Here is an 18,671-nt window from a genome sequence, read left to right on the forward strand (position 1 = left end):
AAGCACATTGTTGGTAAGATTTTCTTTATGAGAATTCTAAATGTCCTGGGTTGAGGTTGTACCATTTCTGAGGGGTTTTGTGTTTGCTTCTGCCAAGTAACTCAAGGATATCACCTGCTGAAACCTAATCTTGAGGAATTGTAAATTTGGATCCCACACCTCACAATGTTACAGATTCTTAGGGGAGAGTCCTCTATTCTCTGACCCCCAACCTTCTAGAGTAAGATAGACAAACTTTCTTGCCAGTGGGTTGATTTTTTTTAGACCCCCTTTTACCTAATGTTGTTGTCCTTTCAGAGCTTTATGAGGGGTCCTTAGTTCCAACTCACTGCCTCTCAAGATCCTAAGGCTTCATGCCCTATCCCTCTAGTGGACTAAATTAAAACTAATTGCTAATCATTAAGATTGACAATCCCTTCACTCACTCAGAGCAAGAACTTCAGAACATGCTGACCTTTTAATTTTTTTCCTGGCTCTACTTTGTGGTAAACATAGCCTTGCTTTGGGAAAGAATGTTCACTTTATTATATCTACCATTTATGAGTGTTTGTAGTAGGAAAAGTACCAGTATGTTACAGAGCTTCAGGAGGTACCATTCACATAAAACAGAATATAATGTGAATGATCTCTTCTGGAATCAAAACACTGCCTTCTCTAGCTCTCTGATCTATTTTTTGGTGGGTTTGTTTGTTTGTTTGTTTGTTTGTTTGTTTGTTTTGAGAGAGAGAGAGAGAGAGAGCATGAGCAGGGGAGGGTGTGGGGAGAGAAAGAGAGAATATCCCAAGCAGGCTCCGTGCTGTCAGCACAGAGCCTGATGCAAGGGGCTCAATCTTAGGAACTGTGAGATCATGACCTAACCCAAAATCAAGAGTCAGATGCTTAACCAACTGAGCCACCTAGGTGCCCCTCTGATCATATTTTCTAAACCAGAAGTTAGAATGCAATGCCTGGAAATTAAAAATGTGCTTATGGCGCAACAGTACTGAATATTTTAAATCAGAAAGGAATATCTTCCCCTCTTCTAAATCTGGGACACATGATTGTTATAATGTTCAGGAACAAATTGGTAATAGTTTGACAGCTCCTTGTATCATAAAATAGAAGCTTTTAATTCTTCAGGAGAAGCCAGAATGTTGTAGCCCTTCTTGCCATGTTTTACTGGTGAAAATGACGGCTGACAGAGTGCAAAGTAAAACAAAGTAAAGCAAAATACAACAGATATTCAGATGTCTTTCTCCAACTCTTGTAGCTATTCCCCTTCAGTACTATATAGCAGGTTTGAAAATTAGTAACAAAATAAGTAAACATATTATATTTTATCTGCATAAAGATGACACTTGAAACCAAGGGAAGTGGGTGCCTAGGTGGCTCATTCAGTTAAGCATCTGACTTTGGCTCAGGTCATGATCTTGCAGCTCATGAGCTCAAGCCCCATGTTGGACTTGTGCTGACAGCTCAGAGCCTGGAGCTTGCTTCGAATTCTGGGTCTTTCTCTCTCTCTGCCCCTCCCCCACTCATGCTGTCTGTCTGTCTGCCTCAAAAATAAATAGAAACATTTTTTAAAGTAATTTTAAGGGCGTCTGGGTGGTTCAGTTGGACACTTAACCAACTTCAGCTCAGGTCATGATCTCATGGTTTGTGAGTTTGGACTCCACGTCAGGCTCTGTCCTGACAGCTCAGAGCCCAGAGCCTCCTTCAAGATTCTGTGTCTCCTTCTCTCTCTCTGCCCCTCCCCAACTCGTGCTCTGTCTCTGTCTCTTAAAAATGAATAAAAAATGTATTTTTTTAATTTAAAAAAAAACAGAGAAGGAGATACAAGGATATATAAATAATGGTTTTACAACAAGGACTTACATTTATAACATACAGAGAAAATTTAATTTGGAATAAGATTTAAAGAAATATAACTCAGAGGGAGTGCCTGGGTGGCTCAGTCTGTTAAGCATCAGACCCTGATTTCAGCTCATTATCTCAAAGTTCGTGAGATGGAGCCCCGAGACAGGCTCTGTGCTGATAGCACAGAATCTGCTCAGGATTCTCTCTCTCTCTCTCTCTGCCCCAACCCTGCTCGTGCTCACACTTGCGTGTTCTCTCTCTCTTTCAAAATAAATATTTTTTAAAAAAGAAATATAACTCAGGGAAGTGGAAGAAGATTATCTAACTGAATTTATATTAAAAGACTTTTTTTTTTAAATAAAAGAAATTTGGCCCTTTTCAAAGAAGTTATCTTCCCAGTAAAGGTGTCCTGGGAAAACCCGTGCTCTGGCAAAGTGGTGATGTGTGTCATGCCCGCAGATAACAAGGCTTCATTCAAAGGTGAAACATACAATGGCGTTCAGGTGTGCCTTCTCTTTGCCAGCTCTTTGGGTGCTTGGCATAACAGAATTGTTACAAAGAGGTAGCTCATATTTCCAAAATTCTTATGGTACTGTGTATATCTTGCTTCGTTCTTTATCAGAAAGGAAGGATTTATGGGCTGTATGCAATTGGGGAAATTGAGATACAAAAAACAGAAGGGGAAAGAGCCAGTAGTATTATAGAATCTGCTCCTACTGCCAGCTGCCTTTTGTGGAAGTGAGGGTTTGAGGGGTCAAAAGTAATCCAATTTTAACATAAGTAAATAATATTGGTACAACCATATATGATAGGATATACATTTTATCTATCAAAAAGAATGAGCCATATCTTCTATAAGTACTCTGCAAGATATGTTATTACATGAAACATGCAAAGTGCAGCAAATTCTGTATTTAGTGTATAACTTAAAAAAAATTTTTTTTAATGTTTATTTATTTTTGAGAGAGAGAGACAGAGCACGAGTTGGGGAGGGGCAGAGAGAACCGGAGACACAGAATCCAAAGCAGGCTCCAGACTCTGAGCTGTCAGCCTGATCTGAGGCTCGAACTCCCAAACTGTGAGATCATGACCTGGGCAGAAGTGGTACCCTTAACCAACTGAGCCACCCAGGCACCCCTCTAGTATATAACTTGTATTTATTTTTTTCTTAATTTTTTAATGTTTATTTATTATTATTGAGAGACAGAGAGACACAGAGTGTGAGCAGGGGAGGGGTAGAAAGAGGGGGAGAACAGAATCTGAAGTAGGCTCCGGGCTCTGAGCTGTCAGCACAGAGCCCAACGCAGGGCTTGAACTCACAAACTGAGAGATCATGACCTGAGCCGAAGTCAGTCGCCTAACCAGTTGAGCCACCTAGATGCCCCTCTAGTGTATAACTTTTAAATGTATATGTTGTATCATTTGGATTGATATTTTCTAGAAACAAATACAAAAATTTGCATTTGCTACCTTGAGAAGCAAAACTAAAATCTGGGGAGAGAGAATTTTTCTTTTTACATGCTTATTTATTATTTGAACTTTTTTTTTTTTTTTACCATATGCATGTATTACTTTTAGTTAAAGAATAATTAGGGGTGTATATGACTACATATGCATTTTAAAGAGTTTTAGAAAATCCTTATAACCTGAAGTCAAGAGAAATGGGCCCCCTTCTTGATTATAGCAAGGATGCATCACAAACCACTTTGGTTCTTCTATAAGCCTTGACTTCATCTCCACTTTTTTCTTTTTATTTCTTTTCTTGATTGTCAAAGGAGGGCTATGGGGAAATTCTCAGAACAGGCATTCAAGGCACATTTTCTTACAGGATAAAGGAGGACAAATGGATGAATATTCAAGTGGGAGATATAATAAAACTAAGAAATAATCAGCCTGTCACAGTGAGTACCTCTGTGCATGGTGGTTTCTTCTTTTTGACTTGAGTAGGTACAGAGGAACCCTCTCAGCACTTCTGCTGCCACTGCTTTTGATGACCTCTGTCTGCTTCACTGTGCATCTGGAGATGAACGGCTCCTGTACGAAGTTTGTTTTTGTCTGCCTCCCACCATAGCTACAGATAAAGAATGACTAGCTTTAGGAGAGGGTGAGTGTGGTAGCAGCAGTGGATCCTAGACAAAGAGTGTAAACCAAATATCTGTAAAATTCTTAGGATGAATATCTGTTTCTGGGGTAATTGCTTTTTTTGCCACTGTAATATTAAAAGTCTGCCTTCCTGCTTTCCTTATCTTCTCTGACTTTTCTTACCATAGGCTGATATACTATTACTCTCTAGCAGTGAGCCTTACAGTCTGACGTATATAGAAACAGCAGAACTTGATGGGTAAGTGTTCTTTCCTGATGGTCATTTTAAGACCATTGAGCCAGCTTAGAGAATTTCTCACTGAGGGAGAGAATGATTCAGGGAATGAATTTTATTCTCAGATGGAAGTGCCAAAGATACTAGATATATCCAGATAAGAGAAAATAGGAGGCCAGAGCCTTGGGATTTCAAGTCTAAAACTGAGCTCTTAGCAGCAACAATCTCACATCCCCTGGGTGCAGAATAAACTCTGTATTCTCCATCTCTAAACTGGAGACACTCTCACTGTATTCAGTAATGCTGAGTAGCAGGAAAGAGGTAAACAGAACTGTAAAATTTCTGAATAGAGTTCCAAGGTTTCCAGTGGAGGTTTGGGGGGTGGGGAGGATGAGTATGGAGGTAATTATTTACTGATAAAATACCACATTCTGTAAAGGATTTAAATTACAAATTCATTACCGTGCAAAAGCTAAGGTCTTAGGAGGATAGAGGCCATCTTCAGGAGCTTGTCCTGTGGAGTTTTGTATCAGTGGCATTCTTACAACTATTCCTCTTGGTGCCCAAGCTTTCTGAAATGTGGCTTCCATTTTTGTTTCTGTCTCTATGCATTCCTGTATCAGCAAATGGTTAATTGGGATTCCTTCATGGGTCCTATAAATATTTATGAGGTGAGGAGTATGTTTACTTGGAAGTATGTGCAAGCTTCTTAAAAGGACCTGCTCCTTATTCTTGAAGGGAGCAGGTGCCACCTTCAGGTTGTTTTGTGATGTCTCTTCAGTTTCATGTAGAGCACCTGACCAGCAAGATTTCCTGGATTGGTTAAAATATTACTGGTGTATTGCAGGGAATGAGAGCAGAGAGATAGGGGAGTGAGTGGGCTAACGCTCAGCTTCCTTGTGAAGCCATCTACCTCAGTACTGTCCTAGAGAGAGAACAGTGGGGGTCACTCTTAGAGCTCAGACCTATAGCCCAAGCTCTATTGGCAATATCTATTTCCTGCAATCCGAAGAAGAAGAAGACTTAGGCTGCTGGTGTATGTATGGCTTGTGCTCTGGTGACTATGTGTCCTTTGCTATAGTGAAACCAACCTGAAAGTGAAGCAGGCCATCCCAGTCACCAGTGATTTGGAAGATAACCTGGAGCTGCTTTCTGCCTTTGATGGTGAGTTAGGAAGTACACTCACCCACCCACATTTTATCATAGAGGACTGGTTAAATAAAGTATGGCACATCCATACATTGAATTCTACATAACTTAGTAAGAACAATATGCAAGTTGGTATTTAGTCACATGGAAAAAATATCCACAACATGTTAACAAGTGAAAGAAAACGATTATAGTAGGCTGTATAGTATATATAACATAAGCTTATTTTTGGAAACATGTATGTTTATGAGTACATGTATAGAAAAAGTTGGAAGGATGTACTTCAAAAGATTAACAGCACTTATCTCTAGGCAATTTTACCTTCTCCTGTCTGCTTTTAGTATTGTATATGTATTTAGTATTGTATATGTATACGTCCTTTGTAAAAAGGACATATTCTATTTTAGTAATCAAGAAAAGGCCAAATTATTTCATTTTGAGAAAAATGCTAGATTTGCTTTAAGTTAAGTAGTTTTTTAATTTCTTCAGATTCAGAGCTCATATTACCTGGTAGTACTGATGGTGATAAGTTATCATGTGGGTTTTTCTCTCTCTGAATGACCCATGTCACATACAGAATTATTCTTCTTTGATGCCCAGAAACCTTTGTCTGCCTTTCTAAAGGGAGCTGGTAATCAATGGGCAGCAGTTAAGAGAGGATAGGAAAAAGATGTATGTATTTTGAAAGAGGGATGTTCTTTCCTCTTGTTTGTTAAGCCTCTTTCTGTCCTGTTAGGAAAGGCCTGAGATTACAGAGCCAGGACTCTTTCTCCTTCATTTTTCTTCAGGAAAAGTGACGTGTGAGTCTCCCAATAACAAGTTGGACAAATTCACAGGAATACTGACTTATAAAGGAAAAGACTTCACCCTGGACCATGACAAGCTGCTACTCCGAGGCTGCATCATCAGGAATACAGATTGGTGCTATGGCTTGGTGATTTATACTGGTATGTCTCCTTAGAGTCACAGCAGACTTCCATTCATGACCAATTTGTGCTTATTCAGTTTCTAAGTTGTAGATATGGGACTCAGAGATATATCAGAACACTATGGCTTTGAGACAGATAGAAAGGGAGGGAGGTAGATGGATGGATGAAAGAGTTAAGAAAAAAACCTTTTTTCTTAGGAAAAAAAAAATTTTTTTTTTCCCCAAGCAATGAGCTGCCAATGTTATTAGCTCTGCCTTTGTTAAAGGAAGTCTTTATGTTACAAGACCACAGGACATTTATAAGTCTTTCTGATCATATCTGGACACAAGAGAAGGTATACACATAGAAAGAGTGTACATGGAATTAACATGTAAAAGGGGAACATGTGAAAGGAGAGAGTATATATATGGATTACTCCCAGGAGAGAATACACACGGTGTTCATTATGGAGAATATGAAATAAAATGTGAGGGATTCATGGCAGAGAAAAAGCAGTGTGGATCATTAGAATTGACCCCTCTTGTTTTTATAAAATTTTTTAATGTTTTTATTTATTTTTGAGAGAGAGAGACAGACAGAGTGAGTGGGGGAGGGACAGAGAGAGAGAGAGAGACACAGAATCTGAAGGAGGCCCCAGGCTCTGAGCTGTCAAAACAGAGCCCAAGCGGGGCTCAGACTAACGAGCTATAAGATCATGGCTTGGGCCGAAGTCAGACGTTCAACTGACTGAGCCACCAAAGCACCCCAAGAATTGGCCCCTCTTGAGATGTCATTTAGAACTATAATCCCTTATGCTTAGTGAGGGATTTTCTTGGGTTATTCTTGGTGGTTCAGGAAAATGGAGGAAGAAGCTTCTGTGCTACCTACCCTGTGCACTTGGTAACAATGGAAATTGATGACAACAACCATAGTAAGCAGATAGGGAACACTGAAGATAGCACCAAGGAAGATTTACCACAGTGAATACTATTCAACTCAGAGCTCTCCTTCTAGAGAATTCACTCCTAGACATGAGGATCCTATATGCCTCACTTCTGTGGAAAATAATTGGAACCAAGCCATAGAAAGAAGCCTAAGAGTCCAGGGAGGCCTTAGTAGAACTTTTTTTCATTGGTTCTTGAGCTATAATGGTGGCTTCTAGGCTGACTAGACTCAAACCCCAAAGATTTGAAGTACACTTATTTTCTTCACTGTACTTCAGCAGCTACCCCCCCTATACATTGCCATTTATAAAAAGCTCATTTTTCAGCAAAAGGTTTTTTTCCCTAAAGTAATAGCAGTGAGGTTGCCAACCAGCGCAAATTTAGTTAAGGTTTCCCTCTGACTCTTGGTTTACATGGTAGCAAAAAATCTTTTGGGGCTTTGGGAAACTCAGAGCAGAAGAGAACTGATAACCACTTAAGAGCATCTTGAGGTATTCAGTGCAGAATTTAGTTGCTCTTCCCGCTACATGATACCCAGGTTCAACCGTGATCTCCACATCCTCCTTGAAACTTGTGGTAAGGTCATTCTTTCCAAGGACCCTTGGAAGATTCTGCCCCATGTAGCTGCCTGGCTCTGAGCCAAACTTCTCATCCCTTCAAGCCCTTCAAGAAATGCTTGAGAGGAAAGAATGGCATAGCTTATACCCTGCATTCTCAGTGTTCGCCTACATTATCAGGGAAGTTCTAGTTCCCCCATGTGTAAACATTAATGAAATTCCTTCATTAGAATACATGTAAAAATAACAATCAGATGGTAAAGGCCAGAGAAATTGCTACTTATACTTTCTTCTAAACTGCTTATTTTTTGGTCAGTAATATTCACTAAAAGCTCTTTACTTCTGTTTACTATCTGCCCTGTCATGAGGAAATACAATCTCTGTCTCTCAGCCCCAGAAAAGCCCCGGCTTCCATCTCAGAAGTCACTGCCATTGCCTTTTCCATTCTTCCTTTCCCAAGTAGAAACTTGAAATAGAGCCTGGCCCAACAGTAGTTTTCCTCAAAAGAAGGTAGAGATCTCTTTATCAGAAAATCTCTTTTCTAAGCTAAATAAACCAGATGATGATGAGAATGAAGCTTGTGGCTCCTAGTGTCGAATTACTATATTGTACACCTGAAACTAATATAACACTGTATGTTAACTGGAATTAAAATAAAAACTTAAAAAGGAAGAAGCTTGTGGCTCCTATTCTGACTTAACTCATCTATAAAAAACTAGACTCTCTGAGGTACCAAAAAAAGAGGAATCAGGATTGGTGCACTTTGCAGAAATAGTTGTGATTATCCTTAGAAACAAAATGTTTATTTTTTGAGTTATTGGCACCAAGTATGAGCCTCTCTCCAGGGCTTTATCCCCTGGCTTTGGCAAGAGGTTTGATTAGGTAGTCATAAAGGTATATTTCAATCCAATTTCAATCCTCTGAGTGTATTCAGTGATTCTAAGAGCTGGTCTTCCTGTTTCACTTAGGACCAGACACCAAATTAATGCAGAACTGTGGAAAGTCTACCTTTAAACGGACGCACATGGACCATCTCTTGAATGTCCTTGTGGTCTGGGTAAGTTGAAGACATTATTCAACTTCTTTACAAGTAGACATGTTTTTCTTCCTTCCATAGCAGCAGCTGGCATTTCCAACTTGGAATTTAGTTGTTTGAAAGACTCAAACAGTTTTATTTTGCCATTTACTAATGTCAGAAGCAAAAAAGAATAGAGCCAATTGACAAGGGAGTCTGTTCTCTAGTTTATACCTGTTAGAGAGAATGATCACACTTTGTTTAAGATTTGATGCTTTGATTAATAGTACTGGAACAGATCAAGAACCCTCCTTTAGAAATTGACACAATTATTTTCCCATAACCTATTTTACTCATGGATACTATAATAAAACTTTACTTGAACTAATAGAACACCTTACTTAAACTGATGATTTTCAAACTGTTTCCTTAGAGGAGTCTGCTGCAGGGGGAATTGAGATCAAGTGAGTTTTGTTCTGGCTCCCTCATTCTGATATTCTCACTTCAAAAAGAACAGCTTCACATTTGTCTGTTCTGTAAGATACCAGTTGAAAAATAAAGATCCTGCTGCTGAGAAATGAAATTGGAAAAGCACTCGATAGATAATAATAGCTTTGATAACAGAAGTTTAAACTGAAGACTAATTTCCCTGCTATCCTATATAGGTTGTCCTTATTCTTGTTAGATATAGACATTGATTTCTTTACTTATACAATTTCTTTGCATGACTGAGCAATTTCAGTGCTGCCTGTACTTAATTCTATGACTTTTTATTTTTACTCTATTGCTTAGACTCTTGAAATTCAAAAATGCCTTTTGTTTCTGTGTATTTCTCACTAATATCTGAATTATAAACTGCCTCTTCTCCATTATTTATTATGGGAAATACTGCAGTTCTTTTCCTAAATCCTTTGGATTTAGTAAATGGGGTTTTAGAAAATTAGGAAAGTTCATTCAGCTTTGAGACCAGAAGCTAGTATCCACTATCTTTCTTTCTACTACTAACTGCATAGCTTTTAGTAGTAGAAATAAAGTGACATTTCCTGGTTTCTTAATGAGAAAGACAGTCACATTTGAAAATTCAGGAAGGTGACATGGGCAAATATGCCGCTGACTATATTAGGAACATCTATCATTAGGCACTAAGTTAGGTCATTTAGCCTGGGCTTGTTTTCAAAACAAGATGTCTCCCATATGCCTAGGAAGTTTCACCTACTTGTTTACCTCTCTGAAGGTCAGTCATAATAGTTGACATCTGTTAGAGTGATTTTAACTTTTTAGAATATTCATTATTCACTTAACTGTAGCCTCACTACATCCATGACAATAAGCAAGTCCATTTGACAAATATGCAAATTGAGACACAGTAAAGATAAATATCATAAATAAAATCCTACAGAAAAATAACAGCAAAGACAGGTTTATGACTCATTAAGTCATCAACTTGTAGTTATTGAAAATCTATCATGTGCCCAGTATGTGCCAGATGTTGTGAGAATCACAAGGATGTATAAGATCTGGGTGCAGCCCTCAAGTGTATAAAGGGGGCAGTGCATCAATATGTGTCAGATGTTTTACATATGTAATTTTATTTAATCATCTCATCTATCCATCTAGGCATAACTTTTCAAAATCAATGCTCTTTCTGCTATACTTGCTGCCTCCCTGGGAAGGCAAAATGAAAACACATGAGAAGTCCTGCTTAACAAGGCAGATTGACCACATACCAAAAAATTATAAAATTAAAAATAAAATCTCCAAATTATGGGAAGAGCCCAAATGTCCATTGACTGATGAATAAAGAAAATGTGGTAGATAGAGATAGAGATAGAGATAGATAGATAGATAGATAGATAGATAGATAGATAGAATGGAATATTACTTAGCGATCAAAAAGAATGAAGTCTTGCTATTTGCAACAATATGGATGAAACTAGAGCATATTATGCTAAGTGAAATAAGCCAGTCAGAAAAAGACAATTATCTTATAGTTTCATTCATATGTGGAATTTAAGAAATGCAATAGATGAACATAGGGGAAAGGAAGGAAAAATAAGATAAAACAGGGAGGTAAACCATAAAAGACTCTTAAATACAGAGAACAAACTGAGGGCTGCTGAAGGAGAGGTGGGTAGGAGATGGGCTAAATGGGTGATGGGCATTGAGGACGGCACTTGTTGGAATGAGCACTGGGTGCTCATATGGAAGTGATAAATCACTGGGTTCTACTTCTGAAACCAAGACTACACTTTATGTTAACTAACTTGAAATTAAATTTAAAAAAATAATAAATTAAAAAAAAAGAAAATCCCACAAGCTTCTAGTGAGGAATAAAAGATCATATACCAGGATCAAAAACCAGAATAGCATTGGCCTCCTCAGCAGCAACAGCAGAAGGTAAATATTAATGCCTTCAAATGTGTGTCAGAAAATTGTTTGCAGCCTATAATTCTAAATCTAGTAAAACTGTTAATAAAATTCAAGTATAAAGAAATATCCATATGTATAAAGGTTCAAAAAATGTATTCATCCTGTATAATCTCTTAGGAAGCTCCTATTGTGTATACTCAAGCAAACCAAGAAAGTAAACTAAGAAAGAAGATAAGGAAGCCAGGAAACATGGAAGCGGGTGAAAAGAAGTCCTAGGATGATAGTTGAATAGCAGGCTTAGAGAACCCCCATGCAGATTAGAGAAGGACCATAGAGGTATCTGCAGTGGGGGGTCTCCAGAGAGAAAATGTAGTTCTCTGCTTAGGTTCTCACAAGATAGAGGCAACAGAGGGTCAGTGTAAATGCTGGGGCAGCTGAGCTGGTAGAGTAGCTGCTATAAATGCCTATATTTGAATGCTCATTCATGCAATCTTTCCTTCAGAAAGTGTGAAATGTTGTCTCAGGTACTGTATTCACTTTTGGGCATCAAGTTTAAGAGCATTGAGAAGCTTCTTGAAATGACTATAAAGAAGTACAAACAGGAAATAAATGTGTAACAGCCCTGGCAGAGGATGAACCATCAGTAGACCCAAGATGTTGATGAGTTTTTAGAAGGCAGAAAGCAGATAGATTATATACTTTTTAATGTTTATTTATTTATTTTGAGAGAGTGAGCAGGGGAGGGGCAGAGAGAGAGGGAAACACAGAATCCCAAGCAGGCTATGTGCTGACAGCACAGAGCCCCATGTAGAGCTGAAACTCAAAGAGTGTGAGATCATGGCCTGAGCCAAAACCAACAGTCAGACGTTTAACCAACTGAGCCACCCAGGTGCCCCTAGATTATATTGATAGACAAACCAGGGTAGTGAAAGCTTCAGTGCAAATGCATTCTTCCTGGTAGAGCTCAATCATAGCTCCAAGCTAACATTAGCAGGTATGAAAAGTAGGGGTGGTATATGGAATAATGGTCAAGATAATTAATTTAAAAACTGTCCATAAAACAACATGGGCAATAATTGGCCCCTATACCATCCTGACACCTGTATAGCATACATATAGTAATAACAAGTGTATTTGCCTTCCAGTCTCAGAAGGGAACTGCTTTCTAAAGAAATGTAAAAATTATCTCAGAAGGCTAGGGCTTCTTTTTTTTTTTAATTTTTTTAATGTTTTATTTATTTTTGAGACAGGGAGAGACAGAGCATGAACAGGGGAGGGCCAGAGAGAGGGAGACACGGAATCTGAAACAGGCTCCAGGCTCTGAGCTGTCAGCACAGAGCCCGACGTGGGGCTCGAACTCACGGAGTGTGAGATCATGACCTGAGCCGAAGTCGACCACTTAACCAACTGAGCCACCCAGGCGCCCCAAGGCTAAGGCTTCTGATGTGGGTCTCATCACTTCAGAGTAAAACCCATTTTATTTCAATTTTAAGGGATTCAAATGTGCTTTCATGTTCCTTGTGTACCTGAGGGTGAGGCCCATCAAATAACACATACTACCTACCTATATAGAACTTGTGCTTCCATGTTCCCATTCAGGAGAGTGGCCTACTGGGGAAACAAAATAAACCAAAGGAAACAAAACCAACCTATAATGATCAAACTACTCTTCTCCTCATATTTTTAAGTGTACTAGAGGGAAAACAGGAACACACAAGAGGAGGAAGAGGGTGAACAAGTAAAATAACTGACCCTGGAATAGACATTATAATTCAGGGAAGAGAAAAGAAAAGAACTTTTGAAAAATTCTTATTACTATTCTTAGAAGAAGAAATTGCAGGGGTGCCTGGGTGGCCCTGGGTTAAGCAGCCGACTCCAGCTCAGGTCATGATCTCACGGTTTGTGAGTTTGAGCCCCTCATCAGGCTCTGTGCTGACAGCTCAGAGCCTGGAGCTGGCTTTGGATTCTATGTCTCCTTCTCTTTCTCTCTGCCCCTCCCCTGTGCGTGCTCTCGCTCTCTCGCTCTCTCTCTTTCAAAAATAAACAATAAAAAAAATTATAAACAGTTTACAGATAAAATTATATAATGTGGGCAATTTGCTTAAAAGGGGAAGAGGAGTTTTAGGTGTAATAAGACTGGCCCTGAATTGATAGTTGTTGAAGCTGGGTGATGGGCACATGGGGGTTCATTATACTATTTATATAAGTTAATAAGTGTTTGAAATTTTTCATAATAAAAAGCTTTTTAAAATCTTATTTTCTGAGAATGGTCTCAATTATACCTGCTCCTCCTGCCTTTTACATCCTTGTCTTCAAAGACTTGCCCATCAGTGACCTCACTTCAATAATGGAGTGATTGAAAGCTCGGGTTCTGGAACTGGTTCAAAACCTGTCTCTCTGGGCACCTGGCTGGCTCAGTTGGAGGAGCATGTAATTCTTGACCTTGGAGTCATGAGTTCAAGCCTCATGTTGGGTGTAGAGATTACTAAAAAAAGATAAATAAACTTGAACACAAAAAAACAAAAAACATGTCTCTCCTAGTTAGTAGCTAAGTGACTTTAGGCAAAATACTTTTCTACTCTTAATGTCAAATTCCTCATCTATTATTAAAACATTTATAAATATAAAATATTTAAATATTAAAATAAATAATATAGAGAGAGTACTGAGCACAACTCCTGGCACTTAATTAGTATTTAATGTATTTTAATAACTTTTAGCTCACTTCAAATCCCAAGGATGCCCAATGGATACAAAAATACATATTCAAAAGGGTACATGCACCCTGATGTCTATAGCATTATCAACAATAGCCCGACTGTGGAAAGACCCCAAATGTCCATAAGCTGATAAATGGATAAAAAAAGAAGTGATATAAGTAATGACCATTTTTCTATGCCATTTCAAAATTTATACTGCAGTTTTTCTTACTGCATTGCTTAGCACCTCTAGTACAATGTTGATACTATCAATTTTTTTTTCTGACTTGAATGGGATTACATTTAATGTTTTACCATAAAATATGAAGTTTGCCATAGAGTCTGGTAGCTCACTTTTATCAAGATATATTCCGGGGTGCCTGGGTGGCTCAGTCGGTTAAGCGTCCAATTTCAGCTCAGGTCACGATCTCACACTCCGTGAGTTCGAGCCCCGCGTCGGGCTCTGGGCTGATGGCTCAGAGCCTGGAGCCTGCTTCTGATTCTGTGTCTCCCTATCTCTCTCTGCCCCTCCCCCATTCATGCTCTGTCTCTCTCTGTCTCAAAAATAAACTTTAAAAAAATAAAATAAAAATAAAAAAATAAAAAAAGATATATTCCTAACTTGCTTCACTATATACTAACTAATTTGGGTGTAAATTTTAAAAAATAAAAAATAAAGTTAAATTTAAAAAAGATATATTCCTAACTTACTAAGGGTATTTATAGATGTGGAATTTTTATTTGGTCATCTTTTGAGATGATCACTTTTATGCAACTTTAATCTGTTAATAGTACTGAATCTTATTCTTAGATTCTGTAAAGCTAATGTATCTTTATATTCCTGTGATAAACCTAATTAGACAAAAGATATTCATCTCTTCATATACTGCAGAATCTAATTTGCTACTAATTATTTAACATTTTTGCATCTTTGTTCATTAGTAAGACTACCTATAATTTTATTTTTGGTGTGCTATAATTGTATTTTAGAGCTAAAACTATGTATACTAGATTCGTAGAATGCGATGGAAACATTTTTTTAAGCACGTGTTCCTGAACAGTTTGTATAACATAAAAATTATTGAAAGTATAAAGAAGTTGTATAAAACTTGTTTAAAAAAAGATGTAGAGGGGCGCCTGGGTGGCGCAGTCGGTTAAGCGTCCGGCTTCAGCCAGGTCACGATCTCGCGGTCTCGAGCCCCGCGACGGGCTCTGGGCTGATGGCTCAGAGCCTGGAGCCTGTTTCCGATTCTGTGTCTCCCTCTCTCTCTGCCCCTCCCCCGTTCATGCTCTGTCTCTCTCTGTCCCAAAAATAAATAAAAACTTTGAAAAAAAATTAAAAAAAAAAAGATGTAGAATATATGTATATATAATATATATGTATATTATATATATATTCATATATAGTGGAATATTACTCCACAATCAAAAAGAATGAAATCTTGCCATTTGCAGCAATATGGATAGAGCCAAAGTGCATTATGCTAAATGAAATAAATCAGTCAGAGAAAGACAAAATACCTTATGATTTCACTCACATGTGGAATTTAAGAAACAAAACAGATGTTGACATTTGTAGGGGGGGGTGTGGAGATAGGGAAACAAACCATAAGAGACTCTAAATAATAGAGATCAGACTAAGGGTTGATGGAGGGAGGGGGGGGATGGGCTAGATGGGTGATGGGTATTAAGGAGGGCACTTGTTATGATGAGCACAGGGTGTTGTATGTAAGTGATGAATCACTGTGTTCTATTCCTGAAACCAATATTGCACTGCATGTTAACTAACTAGAATCTAAATAAAAATTTGAAAGGAAAAAAAGATTCCAAGGATGGCTCGTGCTGGGCTTTCTTTTCTGTCCTGTACTACTGCCTAGAGCTTGTGAACTACAGGATGCCCCTGCCCTCCAGGAAAAGAGAGAGGCTTTGTTGAGAGCTAAATGTCCAAAAGTAGACACGAAGCAGCACATGCCTTAGATAACATGTTAATTTAATTCTCTTTCTGATTTCCAGATTTTCCTGTTTTTAGGCAGCATGTGCTTTATCCTAGCAATTGGGCATGGCATTTGGGAAAACAAAAAAGGCTACTACTTCCAGAATTATCTGCCATGGGAAGAATATGTCCCTTCATCAGCTGTCTCTGCCATCCTCGTATTCTGGTCCTACTTCATTATTCTTAACACTATGGTGCCCATTTCCCTTTATGTCAGGTAAGCTTCTTTGACCACTTTGTGTCATAGGGGGAGGAGCTGACTTTATACATCCTGCTTAACTCCCCAACTAGAGTGTAAATGTTTGGGAAGCATAGACTGTATGCTCTTTAACTCTTTACTTTCCACAGTGCCAGTGTACAAAACACTCTGAGAAATGTCTAGAGATTGTATTAGTGGTTTCCATATCCAGAATACTGTACTAGATACTATGAGTTACACAAAGAGAAAACCATCCCTGCCCTCAAATAGCTTATAATGTAACTAAATAAGACATAGAAACACATGCAATAATTGAAAAAATGCACACAAATTTGGTGATGCTGAAGCATAAGTCAGGCAGCCTCTAGTTAATCAATGACATAGGTCCCAAACATACATTTGTAAATCAGTTAATCAGAACTCACATTTGTTTTCCCCCAGAAACAATGTGGCAAATGGTATTATAGATGTAATTATGACCTAAGTTCTGGGTTCTAAAAGTTGTAAAAGAAAAGAAGGATGTTTCCTTTGCCTTTTCATGGACAAAAATTTGAAATGGGTCAAATAAGCCTTTGAGCTCCTTTTTCTATTTTCATCATTCCCTTTCACATACACACATCCAAACACGTTTTTATATCCTTCTTTCCAGGTTTCCTAAACCCTGCACTGTGACATTCCAACCTGAAAAGCACCCTGCATGACTAAATTATCTTATTAATTTAATATTTATTGAGCACAGCACCTACTATGTGCCAAGCACTATACTAGGTGCTAGAAATAGAAACATAAATCATAAGACAGCTCTTTCTGTAGATAAGCTTACAACATAGCTGTGGAAACAGATACTTAGGTAATTATGGTACAATATGGAAAATGATGTAAGAGAAATATATAGGGAGTGCTATGGGAGACTGGAAAAGGAACAGGTTGGTTCTACCTGGAGAGGCTTGGGGGATTAGAGAAAAAGTAATAATCAAACTGGTATTTGAGAGAAGAGTGGAATTCATCACGCAGAAAATAGCAAAACAATATTGCAAACAGAAAGATCAGCATGTGCAAAGGTTTGGTGTGGTCATAGAACAATGAGTAGCCTAGGCTAAAGTGTTGGATGATAGTTCAGTATCCTATCCAGGAGAGCCTTAAATGTCAGGCTAAGGATTTTGGATGTTTTTTTAATGTTTGTTTATTTACTTTTGAGAGAGAGGGAAAGCGAGTGCACAAGCATGGGAAGGGACAGAGAGACACACAGAATCTGAAGCAGCCTCCAGGCTCCAAGCTTCAAGCTGTCAAAGTAGAAAATGAACTACTGGGACCTCATCAAAACAAAAAGCTTCTGCACAGCAAAGCAAACAATCAGCAAAACCAAAAAGCAACCGACAGAATGGGAGACAATATTTGCAAATGACATATCAGATAAAGGGTTAGTATCTAAAATCTATAAAGAACTTCTCAAACTCAACATCCAAAAAACAAATCATCCAGTGAAGAAATGGGCAAAAGACATGAATAGACACTTCTCCAAAGAAGACATCCAGATGGCCAACCGACACATGAAAAAATGCTCCACATCACTCATCATCAGGGAAATATAAATCAAAAACACAATGAGACACCACCTTACACCTGTCAGGATGGCTAACATTAACAACTCAGGCAACAACAGATGTTGGCAAGGATGCGGAGAAAGAGGCTCTCTTTTGCACTGCTGGTGGGAATGCAAGCTGGTGCAGCCACTCTGGAAAACAGTATGGAGGTTCCTCAAAAAACTAAAAATAGAACTACCCTACAGCGCAGCAATTGCACTACTAGGCCTTTATCCACAGGATACAGGTGTGCTGTTTCGAAGGGACACATGCACCCCCATGTTTATAGCAGCACTATCAACAATAGCCAGAGTATGGAAAGTGCCCAAATATCCATCGATGGATGAATGGATAAAGAAAATGTGGTATATATACACAATGGAGTATTACTCGGCAATCAAAAAGAAGGAAATCTTGCCACTTGCAACTACATGGAACTGGAGGGTATTATGCTAAGTGAAATTAGTCAGAGAAAGACAAAAATCCTATGCCTTCACTCATATGAGGACTTTAAGAGACCAAACAGATGAACATAAGGGGAGGGAAACAAAAATAATATAAAAACAGGAAGGGGGACAAAACAGAAGAGACTCAAATATGGAGAACAAACTGAAGGTTACTAGAGGGGTTGTGGGAGGGAGGATGGGCTAAATGGGTAAGAGGCACTAAGGAATCTACTCCTGAAATCATTGTTGCACTATATGCTAACTAATTTGGATGTAAATTTTAAAAAATAAAAAGTAAAATTAAAAAAATAAAAATAAAATGATATACAACCCCCCCAAAAAAGCTGTCAAAGTAGAGCCTGATGTGGGGCTCGAACTTATGAACTGTGGGATCATGACCTGAGCCAAAGTTGGACACTTAACCGACTGAGCCATGCAGGTGACTCCCAAGGAGTTAGGATTTTATCCTAAAGGCAGCAAAGATTTTTCTAAGGAAAGAAATGATATGATTAAATGTTTGGGTTTAGAGAAATAGCTATGTTGGTTGGTATGGCAAAGGAAGGGAGGGATCAAGATTCAGTGCTTGAGGACCTGTAGAGTCAGTAACGTGGGCTAGAGCACTCCTGCCTCACCTGAAATTAAACAAACAAACATG

At 38.5% G+C, this 18,671-nt stretch overlaps 1 protein-coding gene across 1 annotated transcript in view; it reads left to right on the plus strand.

Moving 5' to 3' along the window:
• Positions 1-18,671, plus strand: part of LOC121034633 (phospholipid-transporting ATPase FetA-like) — a 101,609-nt gene that overhangs the window by 52,589 nt on the left and 30,349 nt on the right. Inside the window, exons 8-13 of the mRNA XM_040481612.1 lie at positions 3,665-3,737; positions 4,107-4,177; positions 5,235-5,317; positions 6,091-6,249; positions 8,680-8,768; positions 15,809-16,005. Coding sequence (XP_040337546.1) covers positions 3,665-3,737; positions 4,107-4,177; positions 5,235-5,317; positions 6,091-6,249; positions 8,680-8,768; positions 15,809-16,005 — 672 coding nt within the window. The remainder of the gene's footprint in view (positions 1-3,664; positions 3,738-4,106; positions 4,178-5,234; positions 5,318-6,090; positions 6,250-8,679; positions 8,769-15,808; positions 16,006-18,671) is intronic.

Source organism: Herpailurus yagouaroundi, unplaced genomic scaffold (assembly GCF_014898765.1).
Source record: "Herpailurus yagouaroundi ecotype Mexico unplaced genomic scaffold, PumYag 160, whole genome shotgun sequence".
Taxonomy (NCBI): Eukaryota; Metazoa; Chordata; class Mammalia; order Carnivora; family Felidae; genus Herpailurus; species Herpailurus yagouaroundi.